The sequence below is a fragment of the Furipterus horrens genome, unplaced genomic scaffold (genome assembly GCF_987537825.1).
Source record: "Furipterus horrens unplaced genomic scaffold, mFurHor1.1.pri manual_scaffold_8, whole genome shotgun sequence".
In the NCBI taxonomy this organism is placed as follows: domain Eukaryota; kingdom Metazoa; phylum Chordata; class Mammalia; order Chiroptera; family Furipteridae; genus Furipterus; species Furipterus horrens.
The window spans coordinates 2,554,518-2,580,869 of record NW_028327178.1 but is presented as its reverse complement, the minus strand read 5'-3'; the positions used below and the strand labels follow the sequence as shown (position 1 = coordinate 2,580,869).

General features: G+C 52.4%; 1 protein-coding gene across 1 annotated transcript; it reads left to right on the top strand.

The window, feature by feature from the left end:
• CUNH18orf63 (chromosome unknown C18orf63 homolog) lies at positions 1-24,444 on the top strand. The gene is made up of 12 exons (XM_090286030.1): positions 1-134; positions 450-528; positions 1,087-1,147; positions 1,453-1,560; positions 2,113-2,154; positions 3,805-3,881; positions 6,423-6,532; positions 7,348-7,444; positions 13,060-14,070; positions 14,239-14,328; positions 22,800-22,908; positions 24,311-24,444. The coding sequence occupies exons 1-12, from the start codon at positions 1-3 to the stop codon at positions 24,442-24,444; spliced, it is 2,052 nt and encodes a 683-aa protein (XP_090142156.1).
• The last annotated feature ends 1,908 nt before the right edge of the window (positions 24,445-26,352 follow it).

Here is a 26,352-nt window from a genome sequence, read left to right as displayed (position 1 = left end):
ATGAGCGCGACCCCGCGGCCGGCGCTGGTCCTCGCGGCGCTGCCGGAGCTGCGGCGCCTGTGCGCGCTGAGGGTGGCGCTGCCCCGCGGGACCGCGGACGCCGAGGCCCGGGCGGCGCAGCTGAGCACGTGCAGGTGGGGCCGCCTCGCGGGGGCGCGGGGCTTGGGGAGACGGGGCGTTTGCAGGGACGGGGCGCCCGGCCCCGGGGGACGGGAAAACAGGGGGCGCTGCCGTGAGGGGCGGGGCACCTTCCGTGGGGGGGCCTCCCGTCTGTCGTGGGGGGCGGAAGGGGGTCCCCGGCCGCCGAGGGCCGAGGGCGGGCGGCCAGCCGCGGGGCCAGCCGCCGTGTGGGTACCGCGCCCGGAGCGCTGTGACTGCGCCCGCACGTCCCGGCCGCGGGCTGCGCGGGGGAGACCCAGGCCCTCGGCCTCAGCACGTTCGTCCCGCAGGCGGCTGCTGCTTCTGCACCGGGACGTCCTCGCGGCCCCGGAGCCCGGAGCGTTCGGCCACATCTGGGTGGTGACGGCGGTGAGTACCCCGCGCTCCCGGGCCGCGGGGACCCTGCCCCTGCTCGCCGCTCCCGCCGCCTTCAGGCCGGCCTGTCCCCCGAGCCTGCCCTCCCGGGCCGGTCCGTTGTGTCCGCGCCTGCGGTCGGGCCGCGGGGGCGCCCGTGGGTCAGCTCCTGGGCGTGGGCGCGTCCCGCCGCGGCCTGGGCCGGGTCTCCTGTGGGCCGGCGTGTCCGCGGAGCCCGTGCGCGCCCGCGCTGCGGGGCGGGAAGGCCGCGCTGTCATCCGCGCGCTCCGCGGCGCGCCGGGCCCCGGCCTGTTGAGCCGCCCCCGACCTGCGTGCGCCCGTGTCCTCGCTGACGTCTAAGGACCTGCTACACAGAGAGAGAGTGTTGACACTCGCCACAGGGAGCGGGTCGCCTCGTTGTCGCACGGGCTCTGCGCTCGCGGCCTCCCTCCGAGGGGACGCACCCCGGCTGCGGCCGCCGCCTCGTCCCCGGGCCGCACACGCCGTTGCCCGCGTGCGGCCACGCCTTTCCGGCGTGCTCGCCGGTCACTGTCCCGTGTGGTTCCGTCGCAGGTGTCGTTCTACAGCGCCGGGGGACTCCGCGCCTGCCTCGACAAGTGCGGCGCTGAGGTGGGTCGTCGAAGGGAGCGACCCGGGCGCTGTTTGCGCTGACGTCTGTGTCCAGCGTCCGTGGGCCGGCGGGGGCCGCAGGGCCCCCTCGTGAACCGCGGGCGTCTCGTCGTCCCGGGCGCTGAGCTGTCGCCGCAGTGACGGTGGCCGCACGCGCCGTCCTCGGGCCCGGCTGGGACTGCGACTGCCGCTCACGTCCCGCGCAGCCTGCCTGCGGGGCGCTGGCCCGGACACGGCGTTTCCCGCGGGTCACAGGGACGTGTGACCGCCGTCCTCTGCTCGCCTTGTCCTTTCGATCTTTGCAGGCAGACGCACCGCGGAGAGTCGCCCCCGCCGTTCTCCAGAGCTGCCTTTCGTACTCGCTCACGGCCAGGCTGGCCCCGGCCTGGAACAAAGCCGGCCACCTCCTGGTGCAAGGTGACGCTCTCCTCCAGCGCGCGACTTCCCGGGGTGGGTCGTTGCCGTCGCCGGCCCGCCTGGAGGAAGGGGCCGCTAAAGCCCGGCCCCAGCGAGCGTCTCAGGCGGCCCGGCGACGCGGCCGTCGCCCCCGGTTTGCGGAGCGTGGCCGGAGGCCCGCGGGGGCTCCTCAGAGGAAGTGTGTTTACGACGTAATACTGGATGCCCGGAGAAAGGCTAAGTGAGGAGCGTTATTATGAAATAAACAGGAATTACCAACGTTGATGGAACCAAAGGGGTACTCTGAGTTTTGTGTTGAGGTCTGACCGTTTTCTAAGCATTTCATACAACAAAATAAATACTTGAGGGGATAATAAGGTGATTCTGTCCTTTAATTGAACGCATACTTTTTGAATGATTTTCTTTTGTCTGAGCTGATATCAGATATTTCTTCGTATAAAACTGCATTTGAAAGCATTGTCCTTAGCTTTGATAATTTCACATAAAAACGTTACATTTTCAAGCACGGCTTATGGGTTATAATAATGCGGCATGTCCTGTCAATCTTTTAAGGAAGGGAGTTTCTTTCTCAGACGGGAAAGCAAAACGCTGTTGGTAAGTAGAAACACTCACCGCGTCGTTGACCGCTCACGGAAACACTGTGTTTTCAAGCCCGAGCATTGCTGACCGTTAATGAATTAACTCGTGTTTCCACTTGCATTAGCTTGTTCAATTCGTAAAACTGAGAGTAATATAGAATTTTGTGGAAAAAATTTATAAATTGTTTCATTTTCATATTCAATTATGAAAAAATAGCCGGTGGTATGGAATAGCTTTTGTATAAAATTGCCGGTCAACAATGTTTAATAGATGAAATATTAATGTAGTCACCTGTTGTTAAAGAGTATTACAGATTGTTGAGTTGTTATAATCTTGGTGATTAGGTTATATCAGAATTTAAGCAGATATTATTATAATCACAGTTTCACCTGGGGAAATCACCTCTGATTCAAAATGCATGCCTACTCGTTGAGAAAAATTCGCTTCTCTCAATTGGAATAAAAGCTATAGATTTTTTATTTCTATACTTAAATTATGACTATGAAGGAGTTTAATTCTTACAGCCATTTATAATGTGTAGTTTCAAGTGAAGGCTTTATTTCTTATGAGAACAAGACTCTTTTTGTCCCTAAAAAAATGCCTAAAGACACGCAGGTCTAAAATCAGAGTCTGTGATGTGGTCTGATAACTCAGTGGTGCACATGGCTGATCCGCGGTAGACAATTTCCTGAGCAGCGGGCCAGAGGCAGCAGACAGGTGGAACTCTTATGCCCCTTAGACACAGTTCATCAGTCAGGGTCGCTGTCACCAGTTCCGGGGCACGGCCTTGAGTCCTGGGCCTACATCTGTGATCCGCGGCTCTGCCACCTCAGGGGCCCTCCTGGTACTAGTTCTGTGCGTGCGTGGGACAGGGGCCGTCCTTGGACTCTAGCTGTGGGCAGTGGGTTCTTTGCTCAATTCAGTTTCATCCACCAGCACTATGCGGAGAGGACAGCTGTCGAAGGTTAAAGATGAGCGGTCTAGGGGAGCAGAGTTCCCCACTTCTGTGCTAGTTTTCTCTCTCAGCTTACTGAGTGTAATGTTCTGCCGCAGCACCGGCAGGTGGGAAGTATGTAGCTCATTGGATTTTCACAAACTACACTCACCGCTATAACCAGCTCTCAGGTCAAGAGACAGAACATTATGGGCACCCCACAGCCCCTCCTGCTTTCTTCCAGGTTTTACCCTTCCCAAGGCAACCACTGTCTGCCTCGAGTCAGTCCTTTTAATTAGAGAAGACAGGGAGGGAGCCAGCCAGAGCGGGTCTGCCCGCGCACTGGAGGGGTTTGCTGGGAAGGGATGGCTGCAGTCGGAACCAGGGCGTGGTCCCTCCTGATGTGCACTTGTCACATGTAATAGACCTCAGCACTTGCCGAGCGTTCCCCTCAACCACGGGACGTCTCCTTTTCCTTACTGCAAGTCTGCCCTGTGACACCCCGACTCACAGCCCCCCACGTCCCTGCAGTCCCAGCCTTTGTCTGTCAGGCTCTCAGCTGCGACTGTCAGGTATAACGTGGGGACTGACTCCTCCCATTGTGGAAGAGTCCATTCTTAACTGAGTTTCTAACCTGAATAAGTTAAGTTAAAGTAATTTTTGTTACTAAAATAGTTAATTTGATAGGATGGAGTAATAATCCCAGAAAACTTACCATTAAATATTTTCAGTTTTGGACATCAATGTAACAGAAACTCAAGTTTGTATAAGTATAGAAGCTTATACGATCCGACTGCCACCACCTGAGGTACCACATTACTTTTATTTCTGTAACTAACTTTATTCTGTTTACTGTATGCTTAAAATACCTTAGTAATACTAACATGCTAGTAGGTTTTTAATAAGTGATAAAAATTTTTAATTTTCAAAATCCATATTCTTGATATATTGATACTGTTCTAAGTCTGTTTACTCAAATTATTGTCAGCTCAACACAGATCCAGTCATGTTATTCCCTTGCTCAGAAATCTTTTAAGTGGCCTTTAAGACTCCCCACGACCCTGTCCTGCCTCAGCGCCCAGTCGCCTCTTCTTCACCTCCAAATAGGAAGAGCGTGGTTTCAGCTCATGGGAAATGTAATAGCCCCACTGGCCTTCTGGGAGCGTTTTTCTTTTGCTTATATTTTTTACACATAACACCCTTTGCCGCCTTATAGAAGGGTACATCTTTTATTTTGCTATTCTCATAGCACCCAGCATAGAAATTAATACATTAATGGTAAATCAAAAAGTGTTTTTTACTTTCTTCTCTGGTAGTGGTTCTCAGCAGAAGTGGACAGGTAAATGAGTGGTGGTGCTCCCCATAAGACATTTGGTAATATCTGGAGGATTCTTGCTTATCACAAAGGGGGAGAAGTGAGTTGCTACTGGCATTTAGTGGATAGAGGCCAGAGATGCTGCTAAATACCCCACAGTGCAGAGGACACACCCCCACCCTCACCCCAACCAAGAAGGATCCAGCCTGAAGTGTCGGGGGTGCCTGGGCTGAGAAAACCCAAGCGCAGGACAGGCACATGGCTCTCCCTTTGCTTAGAGCACCCCGGTTGGCTACACATCCTGCTCATCCCTTAAGAGCCGGCTCAAATGCTACAGCATCCGTTTCTAACTTTTGGATTGCAAAATTTTAAAATTATATCAAGGCAGCAGACAAGTCAAAGATGAGTAGGATCTGCTTTCTGGCCCTCAAGAATGGTGTAGGGCAGTCTGAAAGCTGACCTGCATGTCAGGACCTGGGAAGGGCTGCGTGAAGGGAGTGCCTTGTAGGGATGAGGAGGCCTCCCAAGGCACCAAACCCAGGGTGCGCGCCGCCGCCTTCAGACCCCGCCATCCCCCCACACACCCTACCAACGCCCCCGCCCCCCACTGCGCTCCACACACACGTGTGCCTGGAGCACACTCCTCACTGTACTTCCTAGGGTGCTTCTGGGGGACTAGTTAGTGTACCTTCCCGCCCTTTGACTGTCCTACAGGTGATACTTCTGTCTTACGTGCCTGAGTTTCATACCAGTAGAGCCTGATAAAGGAAGACGAAGCTCAGACTACCGCCCGTATTAACAGAATGAGACAGTCACGTATCCCACGTGGACACACTGGAGAGTGAAAGGGACACGGACTGAGGGCCTACTGCCACACATTAAAAATGAAACCTGGTCACTTACAGTTGTATTTGTTAAAAGAGTTTGTACGTAAAAGAACAGTTTGTGAACCAGGAGTCCTAAAACCAACAGGGAATGAAGCTCAGAAGTGTATTGTTACAGGACAGTTTACACAGCAAAGTGAATAAGCAATTCGGTCTTTATAATGATGGTTTATAGCAAAGAGTTTTCCAAATGGTGGGATTGTTTAAAAGGGATTATTTCGTACCAGTTTGGGGAACAATTCAAAGTTTCATTTATGATTTCTGGAGGCATTTACAACAAATAACCTAGGTTAAGTTTTTGCTTACATTGCAGAATAAGGTAGATTAGATCTTGTTTACTTGGCTTAACTGGTTTTGTTTACATAAAGGTTTTCAAGTTGGTCTCCATTTTATTTATTTTCACAGACATATGGTCACACTGTTTATTACTGAAAAAGATGAGCAGGTCTTGGAGAGTGTGGCCTGTCTGCACCCTAGAATTAGGCAGTGATGGAAACCTACGGGCTCCCTGGGGAGATCGGGCCCCGTTCCCAGCAGGCCAGGGAGGGCACAGCACCCCTCTGCCAGCAGGCCAGCTCCCAAGAGGAAGAGGAAAAGGAAGGACTTGTCCCAGTTTTATCCGCCAGATAGATCACCTCATCTGCCCAAGGGAGGGGTGGAGGAGGCCCAGCCACCTCAGGGCAGTAGGGCTTTTGTCAGCAGGAGGCAAACGCCAGAAACAAGGGAGAGGCTCTGCTTTCTCTTTCCTGCTCAGCGTTGTGTGCTCCGTACGCACTCGTTCTGTTCATTCAAGTTAATCCCCTAAGTTACAAACTGTCATTAGCTCCTCTAAATCTCACCTTAGTTACCCTTTTGATAAGGTATTTTTCACACCCCAGCCGCCTTCATGATTAGTTCATGCGTGTCCGTGAGACAGTACAGAATAGTTTTGACGTGAGAGTTAGGAGGGAAAGCGTGAAATACCTGCTACACTGTGCAGAGGCCAGGTGAGCTGAAACGCGGGCTCCTTTGTGGAAAGTCATTGATAGGTGTCATGGGAGCCTTAAAAATGACTTCGTAACTGATTGGGTGGGCGTGTCGCTAATGTTTCTTTTTCGTTTGCCAAATTCTTTTGAGGACTTACACATTAAAATCTTATTTCTATTACAAGCTAGAAGAATTTGGTATATCTCAAAGTGTTATAAAGGATTTTGATACTCACACGAATGCCGTCATTGAGGGACATTCGATTTTAAGCAGCTGGTGCTACGTTTTGCCAAGGTGAGACTTCAGCCCGTGGTGTCTAGAGGAGGCTCAGAGTGTGCTGTCTCCTCTACTGTTGCTTCAGCGCGGGCATGTGCAAGAGCATAACCCGTTCCGGGAGTTTTTAAAACTGAATTTTAACTTTAAAGATACTGCAACAGTGTTGTCATACTCAATGGAAGCCATCAATTTCCTTTATTAAATCGCTAAAATAATGTTATTGTATATTAAATATATAATATACATTTACAATATATTTTTATTAGATGTATTTTTAAAGTAAAATTTCTAAATATCTCATGAGGATACAACTATTACAATAATCTCAATAAGACTTTGTGAACTTTTACATAAAATTAGTGATTAATTATCATCTGATAGGAGTTAAGTTTGTACTATATTCAGAGTAAAAGGCTTGTTATTAATATAAGTAGGATTAGTGCGATGAAATTTTAACCTGCTTTACAAAAACACTTCAGCAAGCATACCTTTAATAGTATAATTGTCAGGGAAGGGGTAGATGGGAAACAGATTTGGCTGATTTATTTAACTCTTAAACTTGTCCCTAAAGCCTAACAGCGACCAGACACCTCTGTGTGGCAGCATTAGTCATGTTTGTAACTGGCATATTGTTCGCGTCCATTTAGTTTAGTTTTTCCCTAACAATTCTAGTTCGATTCAATACAATGTGGGCTTGGAACAGGGAGCAAACGATCAGTTTATGGCTTCCGTGTCGATGGTTGCTGGACCTTGCACGCTTACTAAGTCATGCAGTCAGGCGTTACCTGAGCATCGATTGGCTGGTGATACTTTACCACTCTTGTTCTCCATAGTATGAAAAAGGGGCAGATACTGAGCATTCTTCACGCCGCGCCTCCCGACTGTCCTTTTCACTCACATGAAGATTTCCAGAGGCACTGGGGTGACCTGGTAAGGAATAGAAGTAGACGCGTGATGTTAGAAGTTACTTGGTTCTGCTTCTTGTAACTCAGGCTTCTCTTTGTCTTGAGAGAGGGTCAGCTCTGTTCTTCCTTTTCAGTACGGCTATGAGCTCCCGGGAGCCCACGGAAGGGCCGACGTGTACTGCAGCGTCTACTTCAGAGCGCTAGGAGGGCGGACCTTCACATACCCTTTCCGCGCTGCCCTGCCCGCGCTGCTTCCAGCCTGCCCTGGGTCTTTTTATCGCATGAGTCGTTTCGTTTTTCTTAGAATTTTCCAAATTTAGACAACAAAGAAGCTTTACCGTAGATGGGGAAGATGGTTATTTGATTTCTAATAGAAAGTTAAGGAAATAATCATAGGGTTCTCCTTAGCCAAGGGCGCCCTCCAGTGGCACTTTGGATATTACTGAAAGGGTGGAGTTTGAATTAGTTTAACAAAGAATTTTATTTTTTGGAAGATTATTTTACAGGCAAAATTTAGAGGATTTGACTTGCACTTAAGGCACCCCATGGACTTAAGAAAATATCTTAACATTATTTTAAAACTACCCATGAAAGAGCACAGGTGCTGGGGTGAAACTCTTCAGTCTCCCTGCTGATCCTGCTGCCCTGTCCCTCTGTGTTCTGACCACGGGGTTTGAAAGTGGGAGAGAGAAGAGCCACAATGTCCCCTCTGTGTTCTGTTTCCTGACCCAAATCTTAACATAAAGTGCACAGATACCCATCGTTCCCTTTCATTAGATGCCAAGTTTTCAGAGTAGTGTTCATCAGAAAAGGAACTGCTTTTTTCAAAGAACTGCTTTTGGAGCCTGAACAAAATCTACCTGTGTGCTTTCTCTGAGCTGAATCTTCACCGCTTTTTGGAGAAGTAACCTGTGTACTATTTACTATAAACACTCTTAATAATCTATAAAGGTCATAATGTCTTTCTCACAAATCATTTTGGAGATATCTTTCCAGTCTGTGTAGAAAGCCATCAACTAAAGATACAATGAGTTGTCTTAATTGTGAGCATTAAAACAGGAGTAATTAACATCATCCCTGTGAGGAAACATGCTTTTAGCTTTGGGTTGTAAACTTGGAATTGCTTAGCTTGGGGTGAATGCGCAGTCGATACAGCAGCTAGGATTCAGGGGGGTGTGCCTTTTCCACAACTCGCGTTGTTCTTTAACGCCGCTCACCTACCCTCTCAGCTGCGTCAGAAGTCAGCCCGCACAGTTCTTCCCGAGGGTGGATTTGGACGGTGTGATGAAAAGTTTTCTTTCAGATTTAATGTCTAAATTATCCCATGTATGTGGGTTTCCCATTAAGATGACAACGAAATCGTGCTACTACACACAAGAACTGACTAAACCACGCATACAGGTAAGCGATCCGTGTCCTGTCCAGTTCTCTGAGGCCTGCTATGCACCTGTCTTCCTCAGGTCTCAGCTCAGCATTTCCCTGTTTGCTGTTATTGTACTTAGTCATCGTCACCGTCATTGTCACGGCGCTTGTTGTCATTGCGTTTAACGTGCTGTTGTAGAAGAGGTGGTTCACTGGCCTGTTCAGCGTGAATCCTTGGAGGCTAAAGACCGTGTTCGTCACCTGGTGCATCACAGGTGTCCACTGGGTGTTTTCTTCAGTGAACCAGCAGTCTTACGAGATAGTTTAGAAACATTTGCCTCATAGAAGTCCAGCTTGACTTTGAGTTTCTGCCACTTCATTTGTCTCATTGATTGAAAAAGCCTTTGAGTAATTGCATTTATAGAAATTAAATTATTTCAGTAACATTTTCATTGTAAGATGATATGCTAAGTGAAATCTTATTTATGAAAAAGAGAAATTAAGTAATGCTGATAAAGAAAATATGATGGCCTGTCTTCGCACTCACTAGAATAAGATAGTTTTGTTCAAAGAAAACGAAATGGAAAAGTTTAAAAGAACAACTCGAAGGAAGTTTAAAATTTTCAACAGTCTTTCTTTGGAATGACAAATAGTTAACATATTTTCATCAACGCAAAGACAAAAGGTTGAACAATTAAAAATACAATATGAAGTAGATGCATGTTTCCTTGTCTGCTCCTCTCCTCTGTGACTTCTTAGTGGCCCCTGCTGGTGGTCACTTCCTCTGCCCCAGGGGTTCTGTCTCTCACGTGGCACGGACGCGCAGCCCTTGTGCAGCTTTGCCGACGTGCTGGTCTCCCTCTCTAACCCTCACCTGAAGTTCACCAAGGCCGGTATGACGGGCCCCCTGCATCTCCTCGGGCCCAGCCACGGCGCCTGCATGAGCCAGCGTGTGGGTTCCGTATCCCTGGGCCAGGGGCCAGCACCTCTCACACAGGGTGTGAAACGGGACAGCCTGGGCGTCAGGGGCTGTGGGCCAGGCCGTTCCCTCGGAAGGGAGTGTGGGTGGACAGGTAGCGCTCACGTCTCTGTGATAATGAGCCTGGAGGTTTCGCCCAGTTACAACATTTTTAAAAGTTCAGTTGTTGGACAGGTCCAAACCTCAGGAACCTAGAGGATAGGTCATTACTTCGTACATTTGTGTTGAATATATTTATTGAATACTGAATATTTCTAGCCCATGCTGTTTTAAAACTAGTGAATCCAAACAATATACTTGTGAAAATTTGCTTCTTAACTGTGAAATAACGAAGTGGAAGTTCTGGTCTTTATCCTGCTCCTGACAATAAGAATGTCTCCTACTCAGCTTTATTTAGTGCCTTCTGTGTGCCAGCTGCTTTTATGTATATTATCTCATTTAGTTGTCAAAACAAATTCTTGGGATAAAGGATTGTTTTCTCAATTTCCCAGAAGAGAAAACTGAATCTCAGAGCATCCAAGTAATCTAATCAAAGCCATGCAGTTAAACACATTGCAGAATTAGGACTGAAACCAAAGTCAGATTCTTAATCCTGAAATTGGAAAAGGTTAAATGTGTGGTTAAGATCCCAGGCTGTCTGGGTTTGAACCCCTTTACTACTTGTATAGTCTCGGGCAAGTTCTCTGGCCTCCCTGTGCCTCAGCGTCCTCAGCTGTGAGGCGGGGCCTGGTAGTGGGGGTGGTACCAGCAGTCCTCACAAACTGGGCTTTCTAGGAGGCTGGCTGACCCTGAAATGGAGTCTAGTGCACGTGACCTTTATTGGGGCCTGCCCTTGGAATCAGCACCTGCCAGGTGGGGGCGGGGCGAGGAAGGAAGCGCGATTGGATGGAGGGAGGAGCTGGAAGCAAAGCAGCCGCCAGGTCGCTGGGCCAGCCTTCTGTCACTTCATCCGTACAGACTGGGACACGAGTTTCTGCCTCACAGGAGCATCTGAAACCTTACTTAGCAGTAGTTCCTTGTCCTGTCCCAATTCCCCATTAACGCAGATTATTTTTAGGCATTTTTGTGTAACTTAGAATCCAAGCAAGAGCCATGTAATTTCATTTGACTGTTATGTCTCTTGAGTCTCTCTTATTCAATAACATTCCAAACCCACGTCTCTGTATCTAAGCCAGTTATCTGCTGGGAAGGCAAGACCGCTTTCCCTGGAAAATGCACTGCATCCCAGATCTGGCTGACCTCTTCCTTGTATCATGTCACTTAACATTAACGTACTCTTCTAAACCCCGTATTTCCTACAAACCCAAGTCGAACTGGATTCTGGCTCAATTTTAATGAAGAAGCTGGTGTAATGCGTGATCAGGTTTCAGTAGATAAAACATCTGATGGGTCGGTTTGGTCAGTCCATTCAGATCTAGACATTAAAGCTTTTTGTTTCTCTATAATTTTATGTTAATGCACAAAGCTATATAAATTATATATAAAGTTCTAGAAATTAAAAGTCAGCTAAGCCAAATTTGCCATTGACACCTGGCAGAATAATGGTAATAATGTGGTGAAGTATATTTTTTTTGTGGGATTATGACTTCACAGAGCTTTGGTTTGCTGACTATTGAAGTATTTTAAGTTCTGTAAATTATTTATCATGCCATCTGCTATTTCCACGGACCCTTTTTGTAACCTTTTTATAAAGTTTGTATGTAAACCTAGAGGTGTCCCCCTTTGGGCTATGTACTGTATTTAAGAAATTGGAAGAGTGAGTAAATAATACATTGACAGGCTGGAAGCAAAACAAGCTCCTGGGAATTATTTCCCTCTGACATACACGTCTGAGTGACAGATGAAGATAAAACAGGTGTGAGCGTAAACATATTCCAGACACAAGTAGTCTGTTCCTCTGTGAATCTGCCTAGAATGAGAGAGTTTGTTTTTTGCTTTTATTTTTGTTTTGGTATCTCAAGTACTGTAGCAGTCCTTCTGTATATCACGGTTCAGTTATAGCAGCCTCACTGTATTGCGGGATTTTTAAAAATATTATATTTATCACAGATTTTTCGCTATATCGTGGGATTTTGTGGTGCTGTATACGTAGTTGTTAAAGTTACGTAGGTTTAAAAGTGTAGAACGTGTTTAAGAACATAGGTAGTGTTTATAAAAGTGTGGGAAAGGTTAATAAGGGACTGGGAAAGGTTCATAAGGGACTGGGAATGGTTTATGAGTGTGTGGGAAGGGTTTATAAAGCCTTAAAATATATATAAACACTAAAATAAAGGTAAGGTTCCTACTTTGTGGATTTTCACCTATCGCGGGCGGGGGCGTCTAGAACAGAATACCCGCGGTAAGTGAGGGAATACTGTACATATGTTGTTTGAAAGTTACTATTGTTAATGAAACCCAGGAGTCTTTGATTCTCTATGATTGATTTCAATTTATTTCATCAGATGGAAAAAAATTCAGTCTAGACGCTTTAAAATGACGCGGTCACTTCTAACAAAACACCTCTTGTGAGGGAGCCTGTTATTCGAATTGAAGGCCTGTAGTCCTGATAGCGTCTCTGTGCAGGGGAAGCCTGCGGGCGGGGAGGGCTGGAGGGCGTTGGATGCGTTTGCCTCTCCGTCCGCATGAGGAGAGGGGGTGCCCAGCCCTGTTTCCGGACACCTGCAGAGCACGTGGGTGGACTCTCGTCGTCTGCTAACTCTGCAGCTGGAAAACCAAAGGCGTCGGTGGTCAAACTGCTCAGCAGCGGCCGCAGCCTCCTGGCGTCACCTCCCGCCTTCCTTCCAAACACGGTGTGAGTGCACCTGATGGGGGGGTCCCAGCTCACACCCTGGACCCCGGCTGCAGCGGAGAAGGCGTCCGTTTCTGATTTCCCGGCTCCAGAAGGAGCGCTAGGAGAAGCGTGGGCCGCGTGCTGAACGCCAGTCCCGCGTCCATCGCACAGCCACGGCTGCTAGTGGGGCCATCGGGAGAGAACCAGTGCAGTGACGGGGAGAGGGTGCCGCGCCGGACAGCGGCTTGAGGACAGTGGGCATCTGAGCCTAGTTGTTAGAGTTGAGTTATGCAGGATTCAGAACGTGTCCTCACCTAAAACACGTCATGAACGGCTGGGGTCTGAAGAAGGTTACAAACCATAGGAAATACACACATTTACTCAAGAAGATGCCTTTGGTTTTTGTTTGTTTGTTTTTTAACCTACTTTGTATATTGTGGTATTACTTTATGTCCTTATTTTAATGATACATTATTTCCATTAAGGACATTATTACATTTTAAAAATCTCTTAATCTATATTCTTTCAGGAAAACAAAGTCAAGCTACCCAATCTGACCACTAAAGAAATGTTCAGGTCCTCTCTGACTCGGGCCCCTTCCACGGGACCCTCCTGGGCTCAGCACCTTCCACCGCACTCAGCAGCCCTGGACCACAAGGTGGAGCTTTGGGTCAGCCAGCAGAAGCCCTGCAGGTCCTCGGCTCTGCCTCTCCAGCCGGCACCTGCTCAGAGCAGCAGGAGATCCCTGTCTGACCAGGTACCACAAGTACCTTCGGAAGTACCAAAGCCCACCAGAGCAAACACTCAAGTTACAGACACAAAGTCTAGCTCCCAAAGTAACATGGCCCCTAAAATCATACCGGTCTTCAAAACTGGATCAGTATGGAAGGACAAAAGTGTCTTCGGGCCTGGCAACCTGGAACAAAAACAACGTGTTACAGAATCTAAGTGTTTGCTTAAAACCAGTGTGATCCAGGATGACAAACTGAATTTAAACCCAGCTATTAAAAAACGATCTAATCATGACACTCAGATGACTGCTAGAAATGTAAACCAGAAGATTTCTGGACCTCTGCAAAGAAAAAAGGCTGGGTCCTGTGAAGACAGGACGAAATACCCCCCTTTTAATGGCAGATCATCAGTCGTGAGTGTCAGTGGACCTTGGCGACTGTCTGATGGCTCGGGATTTCAGCAGTCAGGTAACAGTGCGGGTGTGGTAGGTGCCACTGACTGCCAGGTGAACAGAAAAGAGAGTGTAACAAGCAGGTGCATAGCACAACTTTTGGGGAAAGGACGCGAGTCACTGAAAGTGAAAAGACCACATATTTTTGAATCAGACACGGAAATGGAAGATGCCCAACTACTGCTGCATCAATCAGTGCATCAGACTAAAGAAGTCGGTGTGAGTGACCGCGGACGGAAGGGAAGCGCAAAAGCCCACGGGTCCAAGGGAAAGCGGCGTCAGGAGTCGTCAGAGACCTCAGAACAGCCGCGTCCCGACAGCGTCCGTCACAGAGAGTCCAGCTCCTCCATGAACCAGGTGAGAAACCAGCTTATCATACGGCAGCCCTTAGAACCCGTGAGTAACGATTTCAAGGGCTTCTGCAAGGTCATCCGGAAACGCCCCGCGATGAGGTTGTGCCCTAACCCATCTGTAAGTATGTGCAGTTAGCATATGAAAATCACGATTCTTCACTCTGATTTACAGGTGCAGGACTTCGGCAAATCAAAACCTAAGAAATCTCTCATCCTCCCTCTGGCTTACAGCGTGGGTGCGAGAGCAGGAAACATCCCTCGGGTAACTTAGGTGAGGCCTTTTGATTCATTTTTCATTCTGTCACCTGAATTAGAACTGCCAGGTTAGGGATCTCCAGCCTCTTCTAGAGACGGACTTACTCTTGCCCCTTGAAGCCCTACGTTCAGCCGGGAAACGGGAAATGCTGAGGGCAGCACAGCCCTGAGTCGGGACTGAGCACAGCACCTGTTCCTTCAGCAGAGGCCCCACGGGGGAGGGGGAGGGGCCCGCCGGGGTGGGGGGGGCTGCAGGCTCTGAGTGGGGCGGCAGCGCTGACTGCCCAGAGGCCGGAGGCCACACCACGGGGCGTACCTCTGGGGACTCTCATCGAGATGATTCACCTTACAGGGCACTTCAGGGTCAGCATTTCAGTTCCAGGACTCAGGAAGTGCTGGGGCTGCCTGAAGGTGCCCTCGGGCTCAGCTGGTACTGCTGCGTCTGCCGCGCTGCTGCACAGGGCGCTGCATCTGGGAAGGGGGTGTTTCCCGTCCTGCCATCTGTTCTGGGCTAAGACAAACGTTACTGCAGCATCCACAAATACTTTTCTGCAGGAGACTATTCGAATAGTTTCAATTCAAGTTCTTTATGTGCAAACTAGGAAATATTTTCTTCTTTTTTCTTCCAAATGTTATTTCTTTTTATAATAAATTGAATTTTTGCCCTGATTTGAGTTAACCAAAAGGTACTTAAGTCTATTCCTGTGTATTTTATAATGTGCGTTTCATGTGGTTTTTGACATCTTAAATTTTAATGCACTTGGCGGTTAAGGAAAAAAATGTATGTGCTCGAATGCCTTAAAATTTTTCATTTTTAAAATAAATGAATTCTAGTCCAGATTTCATAATTTTAGAAGTACATCATTTTCCCGCCTTGAATTACTTAAGACCCAAGACAATTTTAAAATACAAAATCATTCCTATTACCTAAAAAGAATAACATAATGAGAAAAATTATAGGCTATCACTATAGAAACTAACATTCCTCAAACATAAAATTAATATATGCCCCTATAAAAAAGTTGAGAAATTCAACACAGTTTCAAGAAAAATGTTTGAAAAGCCACCTGTAATTTCTCTTTGCAGAGAAAAGCACCTGAGCCACGGACGGGCCTTGCGTGCTCCTGTGAGCGTGAGTCAGGCCCCGCACGTGGCCACGCGGCCTCCCCTCCTCGGCAGTCGTTTCCCGTGGCCACACGCCTGGTTCACGTGGGTGGAGTCGCCTGTCCCTGCTGACTGCACTTAAGTCTCCCCAGCGTTTCACTATAACGTGTGAACAGCTGTGTACAGATGTTTGTAAAATACGCACTTTGTTCAAAATATTATTTTGTCCTTCCTGTTTTTATTATTGGAATTGACTTGCATTCATTTTTTATTGAGAATGTGTATATATCATTACATTTTGGGGTGTCTGCCGTATCTTTATTGACTCACTAAATCTCACTTTGGTTTGTCCTAGACTAACAGAAAGCCCTCAATAAACATGAACCCTATTTCACAGAAGAGCTAGCGCCCACCGTCACACAACCAGAGTTCTGGAGTAGAGATGCCTTTGCTCAGACCTCCTCCCAGGCCTGTGCTCTGCGCGGCCGTGGGTAAGGCTCGGTCACTGAGGCGGGCAGTGCTGCCCTCCAGCAGGCCCTCCTGGCTCCATCTGGGGGCACGTGTGTGCTGGCGCAAACGTCACGGACACCTCTTGGCCCATGTTGCAAGTACATTGCCTGACCCACACGAGACGGGAGACAGAACTAGCTGCTCACTAGTGGGGTTCTGGCTTTCTGACATTTTAGATGTTTAATCTGCAAAATGTGATAGCATTATTCCAGTAAGATAATTTTAAAATTCTTAATATTCCACTGAAGTAATTGTTCATCACATTTTAATAAAGTATCAGAGAGCTGCGTTTAAGTGGAACTTTTTTTTAAAACTGTTTTGCCATTTCACTAAACCATTGCATTTAAATGCAAAAAGGAACGTGAGCTCTACTTCAAAGCTGCAGGGTCATTTTTTCTGTTGAAATGGGGTCGGCTAACTAAGTTATCATCTACTTTTCCTGTAAGCATTTGTTTTCCAGAATTACCTGTTGTACAATTATTTCCCATTTTTATAGGGAAATGCCTCGAGTTTAAAGCCCGCCTGGAGGGCGCCTTTCTCACCCCTGGACTGGTGTGACGGGCAGTTAGCTGACTGCAGGAAATAATGTTTCTGAGACCAGGCCGGGGACATCTTTCACGGAAGTGCAGTGAATAAGTGTTCCATGGGGCCACTCGGCCGTCCACGGCACGCACGCGCTCCCCGCGGCCTGCGTGTCCTGCGCTGCCTTCCGGCGCCTGCCCAGCCGCGGTGCTGCAGGGGGCGACCCACCTCATCAGCGCACGGAGCAGTCACTGGAGGACAGACCCCCTGCCTCGGTGGTGTGTAGTATCTTCTAGTTCTTCTACCAGACGATCTCGGCAGCTCCTCCCGCGCCCCCTTAGGTCTAGGGCTTGGGGCCTACAGTGCGGGGCTTCACTTAGGTGAGCGCTAACTCCACGGCAACGCCCGCACGCGGCAGGTTCCTCCGTTCTGCTGTGCGGGAGTGGGTTTCTTTTGTGTCTTCCGGGTCGTCCTGATGCAAGTGTGCCCCTCCCCAAACACACACCTACGCACACACGCATCGGTACTTATGCTCTACCTGGGCACACCGGCGGGCTGGTCACTGACTGCCCACGTCAGGCTCCAGACCAAACTGCTGTGCTAGATTCCCCTGGGGAAGTCGAGGAAGGTCTCGGTTCATGTGAAGGTTTACATTTTGAAAGCCAGAATAAGTCTACGTTTAATTAAGGAGAGCTGGACTGCACTTCCTTTAAGTTTTGATGATTTCTGTGCCTGTGGACCCTCTGCCCTGCCCCCAGATCTTTCCTCCCATCCCAGGTGTGTGTTAGTTTTACAACCGTTATAATTTTAAAACCGCAAATAAACCATTCTTCCGTTATCAGGCGTCTTAGAGAGCAGCCAGTGCCTTCACACCTGTGGCAGTCTGCCGAAGTTAGTGCTGGGGCCCGTGCCCAGGCCGCGGGCTTGCTCTGCGGGTGGGGAAGCCACGGGGCTGGCAGGCCCTCCGTGCCCTTGCGGCCCGCGTGACGTCCCACCTCAGGAGACCCCCACGGAGCCCGGCAGGCTTGCCGCAGCCCCGGTGTAAATCGGCGTTAATGATGACAGCCGAGACGTCTATGGCATGTCTATAAAATAAAGAACTTTTAAACGTTGCAAAACTGAGCAGGCTCTGTTTCCTGGAGCAGTAAATCCGGCCTGCTTTCCCGCTAAGAACTGGTTTTAGTCCTTTATAAGCTGAAGTGGCCGCGCCAGGTACGGGGCTGTTGAAGTGAACCAGATTTACCACATTTCATCACTTCGCTGCCTGCTAGTGCTCCGAGGTCCCCAAGGGAGCAACTAGATGAAACTGAGAATAGGAACGACATAAAGTAGGATATTCGATACCTCGGGCTGCATATACCCCGTCGGGTCACACAATGATACATTTAGCTCTAGTTCCGTCCTGGGGCCAGAGAAACAATGCGTGTTCTGCATTATCAGGAAATATTTACATTGAGACATGTGGCTTCGAGTTTCCCTGCCACGCAGGAACATTGACACGCAACAGGCAGGTTCCCCTTTGGCAGGTCATTGAAAGTGGCGTGTGAACTCCAACGTGACAGACCGGCGCGGCCGAGGAGAGAGCATCAGCCCGGTGGGTCTTGCTGCTGCCTCTCCACACTCGCGTGTCCCCTGTAGCATCTCTGCCTGTTGGGCTCTCGGAAGGAACACACGGCTCGATCTGGACATGGGGAGCTGGGAGGCATCTGACAGGCAGCTCCAGTCAGACTTCATCTCCCCAGGCTTTTTGACTTTGGAAGTAGCTCTCATTGTTTGGAAAGACTCCCCAAGGTGAAGGGCAAGTCAGAGGAAGGAACGTTCAGGCCTTTAACGCTGACCTGTAACAAAGCTGTGTAATTTCTTCCTGGGGCCAGGGAGAGTCAGATTTCCAAATCAGATAGGTCCATTTTGCCTGGACCGGTTTTAATTAGGCCGTGATTGTGCTGGGAAGGAGCTAGACCGGAAGTCCTCAGAGGCTCCCGCACGCGTGCCTGCTCCCGGCTGGACGACAGAGACCCGGCCAACGCGTCCGGTCACTTCACTGAACAGTGAGGAAGCCGAGGTGCGCGGAGTAAGTGCAGTTCACACTCATGTCATAATGATGAAAAAATAATAATGTTGCTTTGTAGACCCGTTTTCTCTAAAAAAAAATTTGTGAAAATATCATGAATTAAAAGTGTATCAAGTACACATGTGCAATGTCAGGAATAAAAACGACACAGACCTCATGCTTTTCTTCAACCTCAGCCCTGGCGCCTCTTCACCCCTGTGCAGTCGGGGGGAGCCCTGTGGACGGGGACCCGGTGCCATCTGGGCTCTTCTGTGACGGTCTCCTGCCAGTGGGCAGCGCGTTTGAGGTCCGAGCCTGTCGGTGCCAGCGTTGTAGCTGACTCGCTGTCCCTGCCAGACGCGGCCTGTCCCGCTGTGTGAACGTGCCCTCATCCATGCATTATTCCGCGGCGGGGGGGACTCTGGCTTATTGCCTCTGGTCGTTTTTGTTCATCTGTTCTGGCTGATTTGCGTGTGACTTGCCCCTGTGCAGGCGCCGTGGACTGTGGAGTTGAAAGGTAAAGAGAGAGACAACTTTAAATTGGAGAAGTGCTGACTCTTTCCACCCGTGACCTACAGTGAGGGACATGCTCCTGAGCCGTGTCCCCGGGTCAGAGGGGCAGAGTTTTCCTGCCCTGCTCACGGATCAGTCCTCCCTGGCTCCCTGGAAAATGTCAAATCCCAGCTCACAGCCGAGCGTGGGGATGGAGCAGGGACGGGCCCCCTTGACCCTGACGCCAGCTCCTTCCTTCCTGCAGGTGGGGCTGGAGTTCTGAGAGCCACCAAGTTTCACGGTCCAGTCCTGGTCCTCAGCTGTGGCTTTGAGCTCCCTTCAGCCTGGCACTGGGGGATTCTCAGCCTGGCTCTGAATTTCCAAACATGCTATCATTTCAACGAGACTTTTTTTTTTACATGTTTGGACGAGGGCCACTGTGTTAATCTAAGGGAAGGACTCCCGTATCAGCTCCACCCGCCCTGTCCCGTTGACCAAACGTCTGAGATCCCGGGGCAGAGTCAGGGTTTTCAGTGGCCAGCCCAGCCCAGCCCAGCTGATGGCAGAAACCCACGCACGCTGCCCAAGTCCCGGCGGTTCACTCTTCAGCCTCTCGTCTGCCCGGAGTCCCCGTGCCCGGCACCGGCCATGCCCAGGGACGAGCCCAGGCCGGAGGAGGTGGACGCGCTCTGCTTCTGACTCGCAGACGTCTCCTCTAGTTTTTGTAACTTCCTGGAGCAGGTGTGCGTCTACCCCTCCCCCACACACTTCCCAGGGCCTGGAGATTAAGTCACTTGCCCGGGGCCACTCGGCTGGAACACAGCGAAGCTGGGAACCTGCCTGGGGTCTGTCCCCGACCAGAGCCCATGTGTTTTAACCCAGATGCACTCTGGAGCCTTCCAGAAGTTTGCTGAACAAAGGAGTGTGGACGTAGGAAGAAGACTTCGTGGTGAAATAGATAAATGGGTAGAACCTAAATGGAAACTGATTTCAACTCAGATGAGGCTTTTTATGTTAATTAAACCAGTGGGCCTGGCGTGCTCTGAGTCCCTGGGCACTGGGAGAGTCCAGGTATTGACTGGATACCCCGGCAGGGGCGTTGCCAGAGGGAAGGGATCCCAGCGGGGAGCTGAGCTGAGCCCAGCGTCACACTAGCTCCCAGCTCAGGTCCTTTCTAACCTCGATGCTGGGATTCTGGCAAAAGCGGCTTTCACATCCATTCAGAGCCTGCCAGTCACCGGACTATAATGCCTCCTTTGATCTAATTGATGACCCAAATAGCTCTAAGTGGCTCTCGGCGGGTGGCCCATGCATTGTGCAGGGGATCCGGGTCCTGGTGGGCTTTCTCTCCACCGGGGGCAGGGCACAGCAGCCCCCCAGGTTCAGGACAAAGGACATCTGTGGCTGGTGGGGCCCAGGCTGACCCCCAGTGACAACCTCTGGACCTCACCAGGGAGCAGAGGAGTAGAGCTGTGAAGGAAGAAAGAGGAGGAAGAAGGGGCTGGGGGAGGGCAGGGAGGAGCAGAGCCTTTGGGAGTGTTTCGCAGCACCCGAGGCTGGTTACCTTCCACCTGCACCTCTGCAGAGAGTGCTCCCTGGGCACCTGCTGCCTCGGCTCCGCCCACAGCGCCGGTGCCAGTGTACCCTGTCCAAGGAAGGCGGTTAGCTCCCGGCTCCGGGGCCCATGGCTGGGTGAGCACGGACGTCCACCAGGCTCATTGGGGAGCTCGGGCAGTTTCCTCCAGCCCTGGGTCTGCGCCCATGGTGCAGGGCCTTCGTGGGAGCAGCTGATGGGCCCCCCATCGTTCCCTGTCCATCCTGCCCCGGCTCAGTGCGCACAGAGGGCCTCCATCTGACATCCCGGCCCTCCTGGGCCCAGTCTCACCCCGCCCGCAGGGGCCTCTCCTCCTGCCTCTCCGGAACCCCATCTCGGTGCCCCTGCCCTGGGGGTGCCCAGCCCCAAGGACGGCAGCAGCAAAGCACAAGCAAAAAGCAACAGCAGCTGACAGGTGACACCACAAGCTGCTTTTGCTGCTTGTCTAGAAGGGACTTGGAAGGAAAAGAACTAGGATGGCGAAGAAACAGTGTGGCCGCTGCAGTTTTTCCCATCATCCCCCCAGGACCCGCGCTTGTTTCTCTAGAACCTTTCCCTGGAGCCGCAGGGTCCTGGCTCCACCCCGCCCCCAGCACAGGGTGCTTCAGACCCGGGCGCACCTGCCACGGGAGGGAGCCATGACTCTGCGGGCCCAGCTTGGAGGCTTTCCTTCCTGAACCCGCACAAGGAAAGACGCTTCAAGGACTAGCATTTTCCAGAGGAGGAGCTGAATGTTTGCGCCCCCCAAAATTCATAAGTTGAAACCTACCCCCCAAGGTGATGGCATCAGAAGGTGAGAAGGTCTTGTGGGTGGGGCCCTGTTGTCTAGGTAGACACCATGTTGGTCGTGACCTAGTCACAAAGCATTGCTGGGAGTCCTCGTTAAGGCTCAACGGCCATCACCTGAGGGTCCCGGCCATTCCCCGCCGGCCCCGGGGGCCCTGCAGCACCCTGACTCCTTGGCTCTGCATCCCCTAGCTTTGCTGGGGTGGGACGAGGCCCAGACCCAGAGCCTCTCCCCGATGTTGGCCTTGGGGTCTGGCCACAGCCCGCGTTCTAGATAGAACCTTGGAGCTTGGAGCCAGGACGTGGAAGAGAGACTCTCCTGGCTCCTCCAGGCCCGGCGAGGCCCCAACTGAAGCCACGGGCAGTGGGGGCAGCTGAAGGAAGGGCCCGGCGCCCCGCTCCCCGGGTCAGAGCCTGGGGAGCAGAGGTGTCCCTCACAGTGTCTGTATGGCTTAGTTCGGGGTGAAAGAAGGGTGCTCATGCCACCCATGCAGCCATGGGACCATTTCAAGTGGCCAGTCCTCGGCAGCAGAGTCAAACCCTGGTGGTCACAGGGTCGTGAGGTCACTGTCACCGGTCCCTGTGCACAGACAGCTCCGGCTGGGAACCCACTGTCACCCATCTCTCCACTGACCTTCATGGGAGCACCCCCTCCATGCCCGGCTCTGGGTAGCACTGGCATCATGACAGGCTCTGTGCCCAGTGCCACTCCGGGGTGAGGGCACCTGATCCCAAACAGGGAAACTGAGGTACACGTGGTGACGTGACCTGAATCCACCTGCACATGCCAGCACGAGGCTTCACTGCCTTCAGTCCCCACTGTAGTTGGGGGCTCGATACCATGAAACCAATGAGCAGAAACGGAGCTCAGAGCCAGCATCCCCTTCAAGGTCAACCACACAGCCAACAGCAGCCTGGGCACAGCACTGCGGGACCCAGCACCGCCGCCCGGCCCCAGGGCCGCAGGGCCGGTGAGTGACCCGCCCTGCTCTGCTGGAGGGGCCAGGCCTGGCTGGCGAGGGCAGGAGGCTCCCTTCTGGCCTGTGCACGTCACCATCTGGGCATGTTCCCTCCCGACACAAACACAGAGGGCTTCTTGAGATGGGGTCCCGCTCTCCAGGGGCCCCGGAGCGATAACCTTTGCCGGGCCCCATCTTGGCGTCTCAGGGTCCCACGAGAAAGAGCATATTCCCACACTCGGCAGCAGCTCAGGCACTCGGTTTTCAATCAGTTCCAAGCATTAGCAGCTCAAAGCAGATTTTCATCTCAAGTGACTTTATATGGTGTCAGAGACAAAAGCATTATTATTCACTCATTGCTTTAAGGAAAAGAATGTCGCTTAAAAACACAGTTACTTAAGTTCTCTGACTTTCTCTTCATAATCTTGAGGTACTTGTAAGAAACCTTCCACTCCTTCCAGCCACGCCAGAAAGGCCCTGGAGAGCGGCTGTCGGTGATTTGTGACCTGCTCGCCTCCGTGTCAATGGCGCAGCTGTTCCGCCTAGAAACGCTCCCCGGTCGCTCACGTGGTGAGGTCTCGCTTCCCAGAAGAAAGAACTTCCTCAGAGCAGAGTAGCTTTAGGTTAAAAGGACAAGGGACACAAAGTGAAAACGGAGCGTTTCCTTTGGGAACACAGTGGGTCAGGGTGGAGATGACCTCTGTGTGCAGGCTGAAGCGGTGACCATACTAACTGCCACGTGGCATAAGGTCTCTGTTCCCAAAGACGCTCACAACCGTCCCGCCCTGGGAGCAGAGGTAAGGCCCCCCGCGCCCCCTCCCCCGGACAGGTGCCTGCTGGAGCCCTGACAGTGGCCCTGGCGCTTGCTGTTCTCCGTCCCCCCATCCCCCCCACCCCCCGCTGTGCCTCCTCACGCCTGGGAACTCCCTAAACTCTGGCCGACCACAGCCTGGGCCCCGCTTGCCAAGCACAGGCCGCGCCTCCCAGCTCTCCTCCTCGACCCGCCAGAGCTCGCGGCCCGAGGAGCCGGCGGCAGTTACACGCAGGAGGTCAGCGGGCCTGCTCAGCCCCCTGGTCACCCGTTCAGACTGGCCTCGGGGCACGCCGACCCGCGAGCCTCCCTCAGGCCCCGACTTAGTGCCTGGAGCCTGTGAACACTTCCCCTTCTGACATAAAGGACGGCGCGGGTGTGATCCAGTGAAGGGCCTGAGACGGAGAGATCATCCTGTGTGTTGGCTGCTGGGGCCCTGCGTGTCGTCAGGAGCGTCCTTAGGGAGGGAGGCAGGTGGGCATCAGGCCATGGGACAGGAGTAGCTGATGTGCGCGCAGACAGATGGGAGTGGCAGGGCCACAAGCCAGGGGACTCGGCGCCACCGCAGCCAGAGGCGGCGAGGAGAGGCATCCTCCTGGAGCCCTGCTCTGCGTCAGTGACCTTGCCCTGTGGCCCCCAGAGCCGTGCGGGGGGACAGTTGTGTCGTTTCAGCCACGAGGGTCCTGGTACCTTGTCACAGCAGCCCCAGGAGCCTGGCGCAGGGGGACCTCGTGGCCGCCCAGCCTCCTGCCGTGCAGACTTGGCTCCTGTCTGGGGGTCCTCGGCGTTGGCACTTAGTCTGCTGGCCGTGGGGAATTTGGCAGCGTGAAGGGCAGACCCTGCCTCAGCCGTTAGTGTACAGTTGCCCACCCCGCCCCCAGCCCCCAGCCTCTCCAAAGAACGACACCAAAGTCACTTTAAACAGGTGGGCATTGTTGTTAAAGACGTCCCACGCGAATACGTTTTTGTGCTGACATTTGGCAGAGCAGCCTGGCTGAGCCTCAGGGTCACACGGGAAGCTTTAACGGAGGGGATTCCAGCGTCACCCCAGAGAGTCGGATCTGGAAGGCTGGGGACAGAGGCTGCGCTTTCTCTGTCGGGAGGTCTCAGGCTCAGGCCGCCCGCCCGGGGAGTCGCGCCAGGCACCCCCCCACCCTCCAGTATCGATCCACGTCCGAGCAGTGACCCCGTCCTCCCGGCGGACCGCACCTCCGCCAGCTGCTCCCCTGGGTCGGGCCAAGCGGCGGCAGCTCTACCTTCTGCTCAGCTTTGCTGGGGACCTGAAACTCCTCTGAGAGTCTGTATATTTTCTGAAATGACGTTACTTGGCAAGGAGCTGGGACAATTCCATCCGGAGCGTGAGCTCCAAAAGCTCCCAGGAGCCCGGGATACTCTGGCCGGCGTTTGCATTTTTTCTAGGGGCCATAAAGCAGAAAAATGGGGAGCGCGTTAGGGCATGTTCAGGAGCTGGTTGAATGGGGGTTCGCTGAGCTAGTGTGGAGTCGGGGGGCCCGTCAGGATGGTGTGGAGACAGACCCCGCCTCGCTGTTCCCAAGCATCCGCCTTAGCAACACGGGGACCCGCAGAACAACCCCGCAGGCCGAGGAGAGCCGCAGACCACCTCCTCTGAGCGCGGCATTTGCCTCAAGTTCCAGGCACCCCCTTTGGAGAGTGGGGGTCGTTCACAGAGGGGCGCCCCGCCCAGGAGTTAGGGGAGCCCACCGAGCGTTCAGGCGGCATGACAAGAGCACCCACTTGGGATGGCTGGGGGCTTTGCCGTCCCTTCCGCATGCGCGACAGACTCGGTCACGTTACAGGAACCCCCAGAAGGACCCGGCCCTGCCGCCGCCTGCACCGCCGCCTCTCACTGGCTTCCTCGCTTTCCCCTTCCCAGCCAGTCCCTCCGGCGGGGCCCCAGCGAGTGGTCTTTCATTGATCCCCATTCATTTCCTCCAAGGAATCCGGAGGCTTCCTGTCCATTTCCATTTCCAAAGCGGGTCGCAGCTGAGAAAAGTGCTTTCTTCAGATCAATACCCCCTCCCGGCTTGACACGGAGCGACCATAATTACACGGTGCGTGATTTCACTGGGAAAAACAGGCCGTGCACGGATATAAAACTAGCTGGTGTCCTCCAAGACGGGCTTTCGGGGGAGGCCACCGAGGCTCCAAAGAAGCAGAAAGATGCCCCAGGTCACTGCTTCCCATTGTCACCGAGCGTGGGAGCCCATGGCCAGGGACGGGGCCCATCTGGCGAGAGTCCCTTGAGCGATCTGTTCTGCCGACTGCGCACAAATGCCTCGCTTTCCTCTCCGTGGTTCCCAGTGGAGGACTTTGCTGGCCAATTCAGCAATTACTCAGCATTATACATTATTCACAGTTAATAAAACGGTTTTGGGCTGATTCCACTGGAAACGCAAAATTCCTCCAGGGCTGCCCCTCCCCCTTGGGGCTTCTCTCCAGAACTCCAGTCCCAGCCTTGGGGACACATCGTCCTCCTCTCCCAGGCTCCCCGCAGCCTTCCCAGCTCCGCCCTCCATCCTCCATGTCGCTGAAGATTCTCCAGAAGGGCTTAGAACAGCCACTAAGGGGGGCTACCAGGTAGGAGAGGAGGACGTTTTCAGCAGCGTGAGACGGCTCCGCCTCTGCCTGTCCACCGGCGAGAGAGCCAAGCAGAGTCCTCACCCCTCCCTCACCCGCAGAGCTGCCGGACCCCGTTCCCACCCCAGCGGTCCCGGTCCCCCTGCCCAGGTTCACCTTCAGAATATGTCCCGAGGGCGTCAGAGAACCCGTCCAGGCTGGCGTGGCCCACTCAGGGTTGTCTCGACCTTTCCTTTTAAACATCGAGCTGGCTCCAACTGGTGCAGCACACACGTGTGAAAACACAGCACACAAGTACACGCATGTGCACACATGTGTGATCACACGTGCTCCCAAGGTCGGCCTCAGTGGAGAGCCAGTGGGTCAGAGCCATGTGGAGGGACACATACGCCTCCGAGCCCCACGGCTGTCACGGTCACAGTGCTCGTGGGCAGTGGGCATTCTGGGGTCTCGTACCCTTGCCCACGGCAGAACCCTTTTCGGGTCCTGCTTCCCTAAGGTGCCTGCCTCTCAGAGACAGAGGCCTCAGCCTCGCCAAGACCCAGGCGGGCCTCTAAGCACCTGCTGCAAGGGCCTGGGGGGCGGGGTCCGTTCTTCAGCGACCG

What these genes read in the sequence shown, in the direction of transcription:
- CUNH18orf63 (XM_090286030.1), top strand. Translation starts at nt 1, where the DNA reads ATGAGCGCGACCCCGCGGCCGGCGCTGGTCCTCGCGGCGCTGCCGGAG. An exon ending in CAAGTGCGGCGCTGAGGTGG is followed by an intron (nt 1,148 to 1,452) that starts GTCGTCGAAGGG and finishes CTTTGCAGGCAG; the next exon opens with ACGCACCGCGGAGAGTCGCC. An exon ending in TGGTGCTACGTTTTGCCAAG is followed by an intron (nt 6,533 to 7,347) that starts GTGAGACTTCAG and finishes TGTTCTCCATAG; the next exon opens with TATGAAAAAGGGGCAGATAC.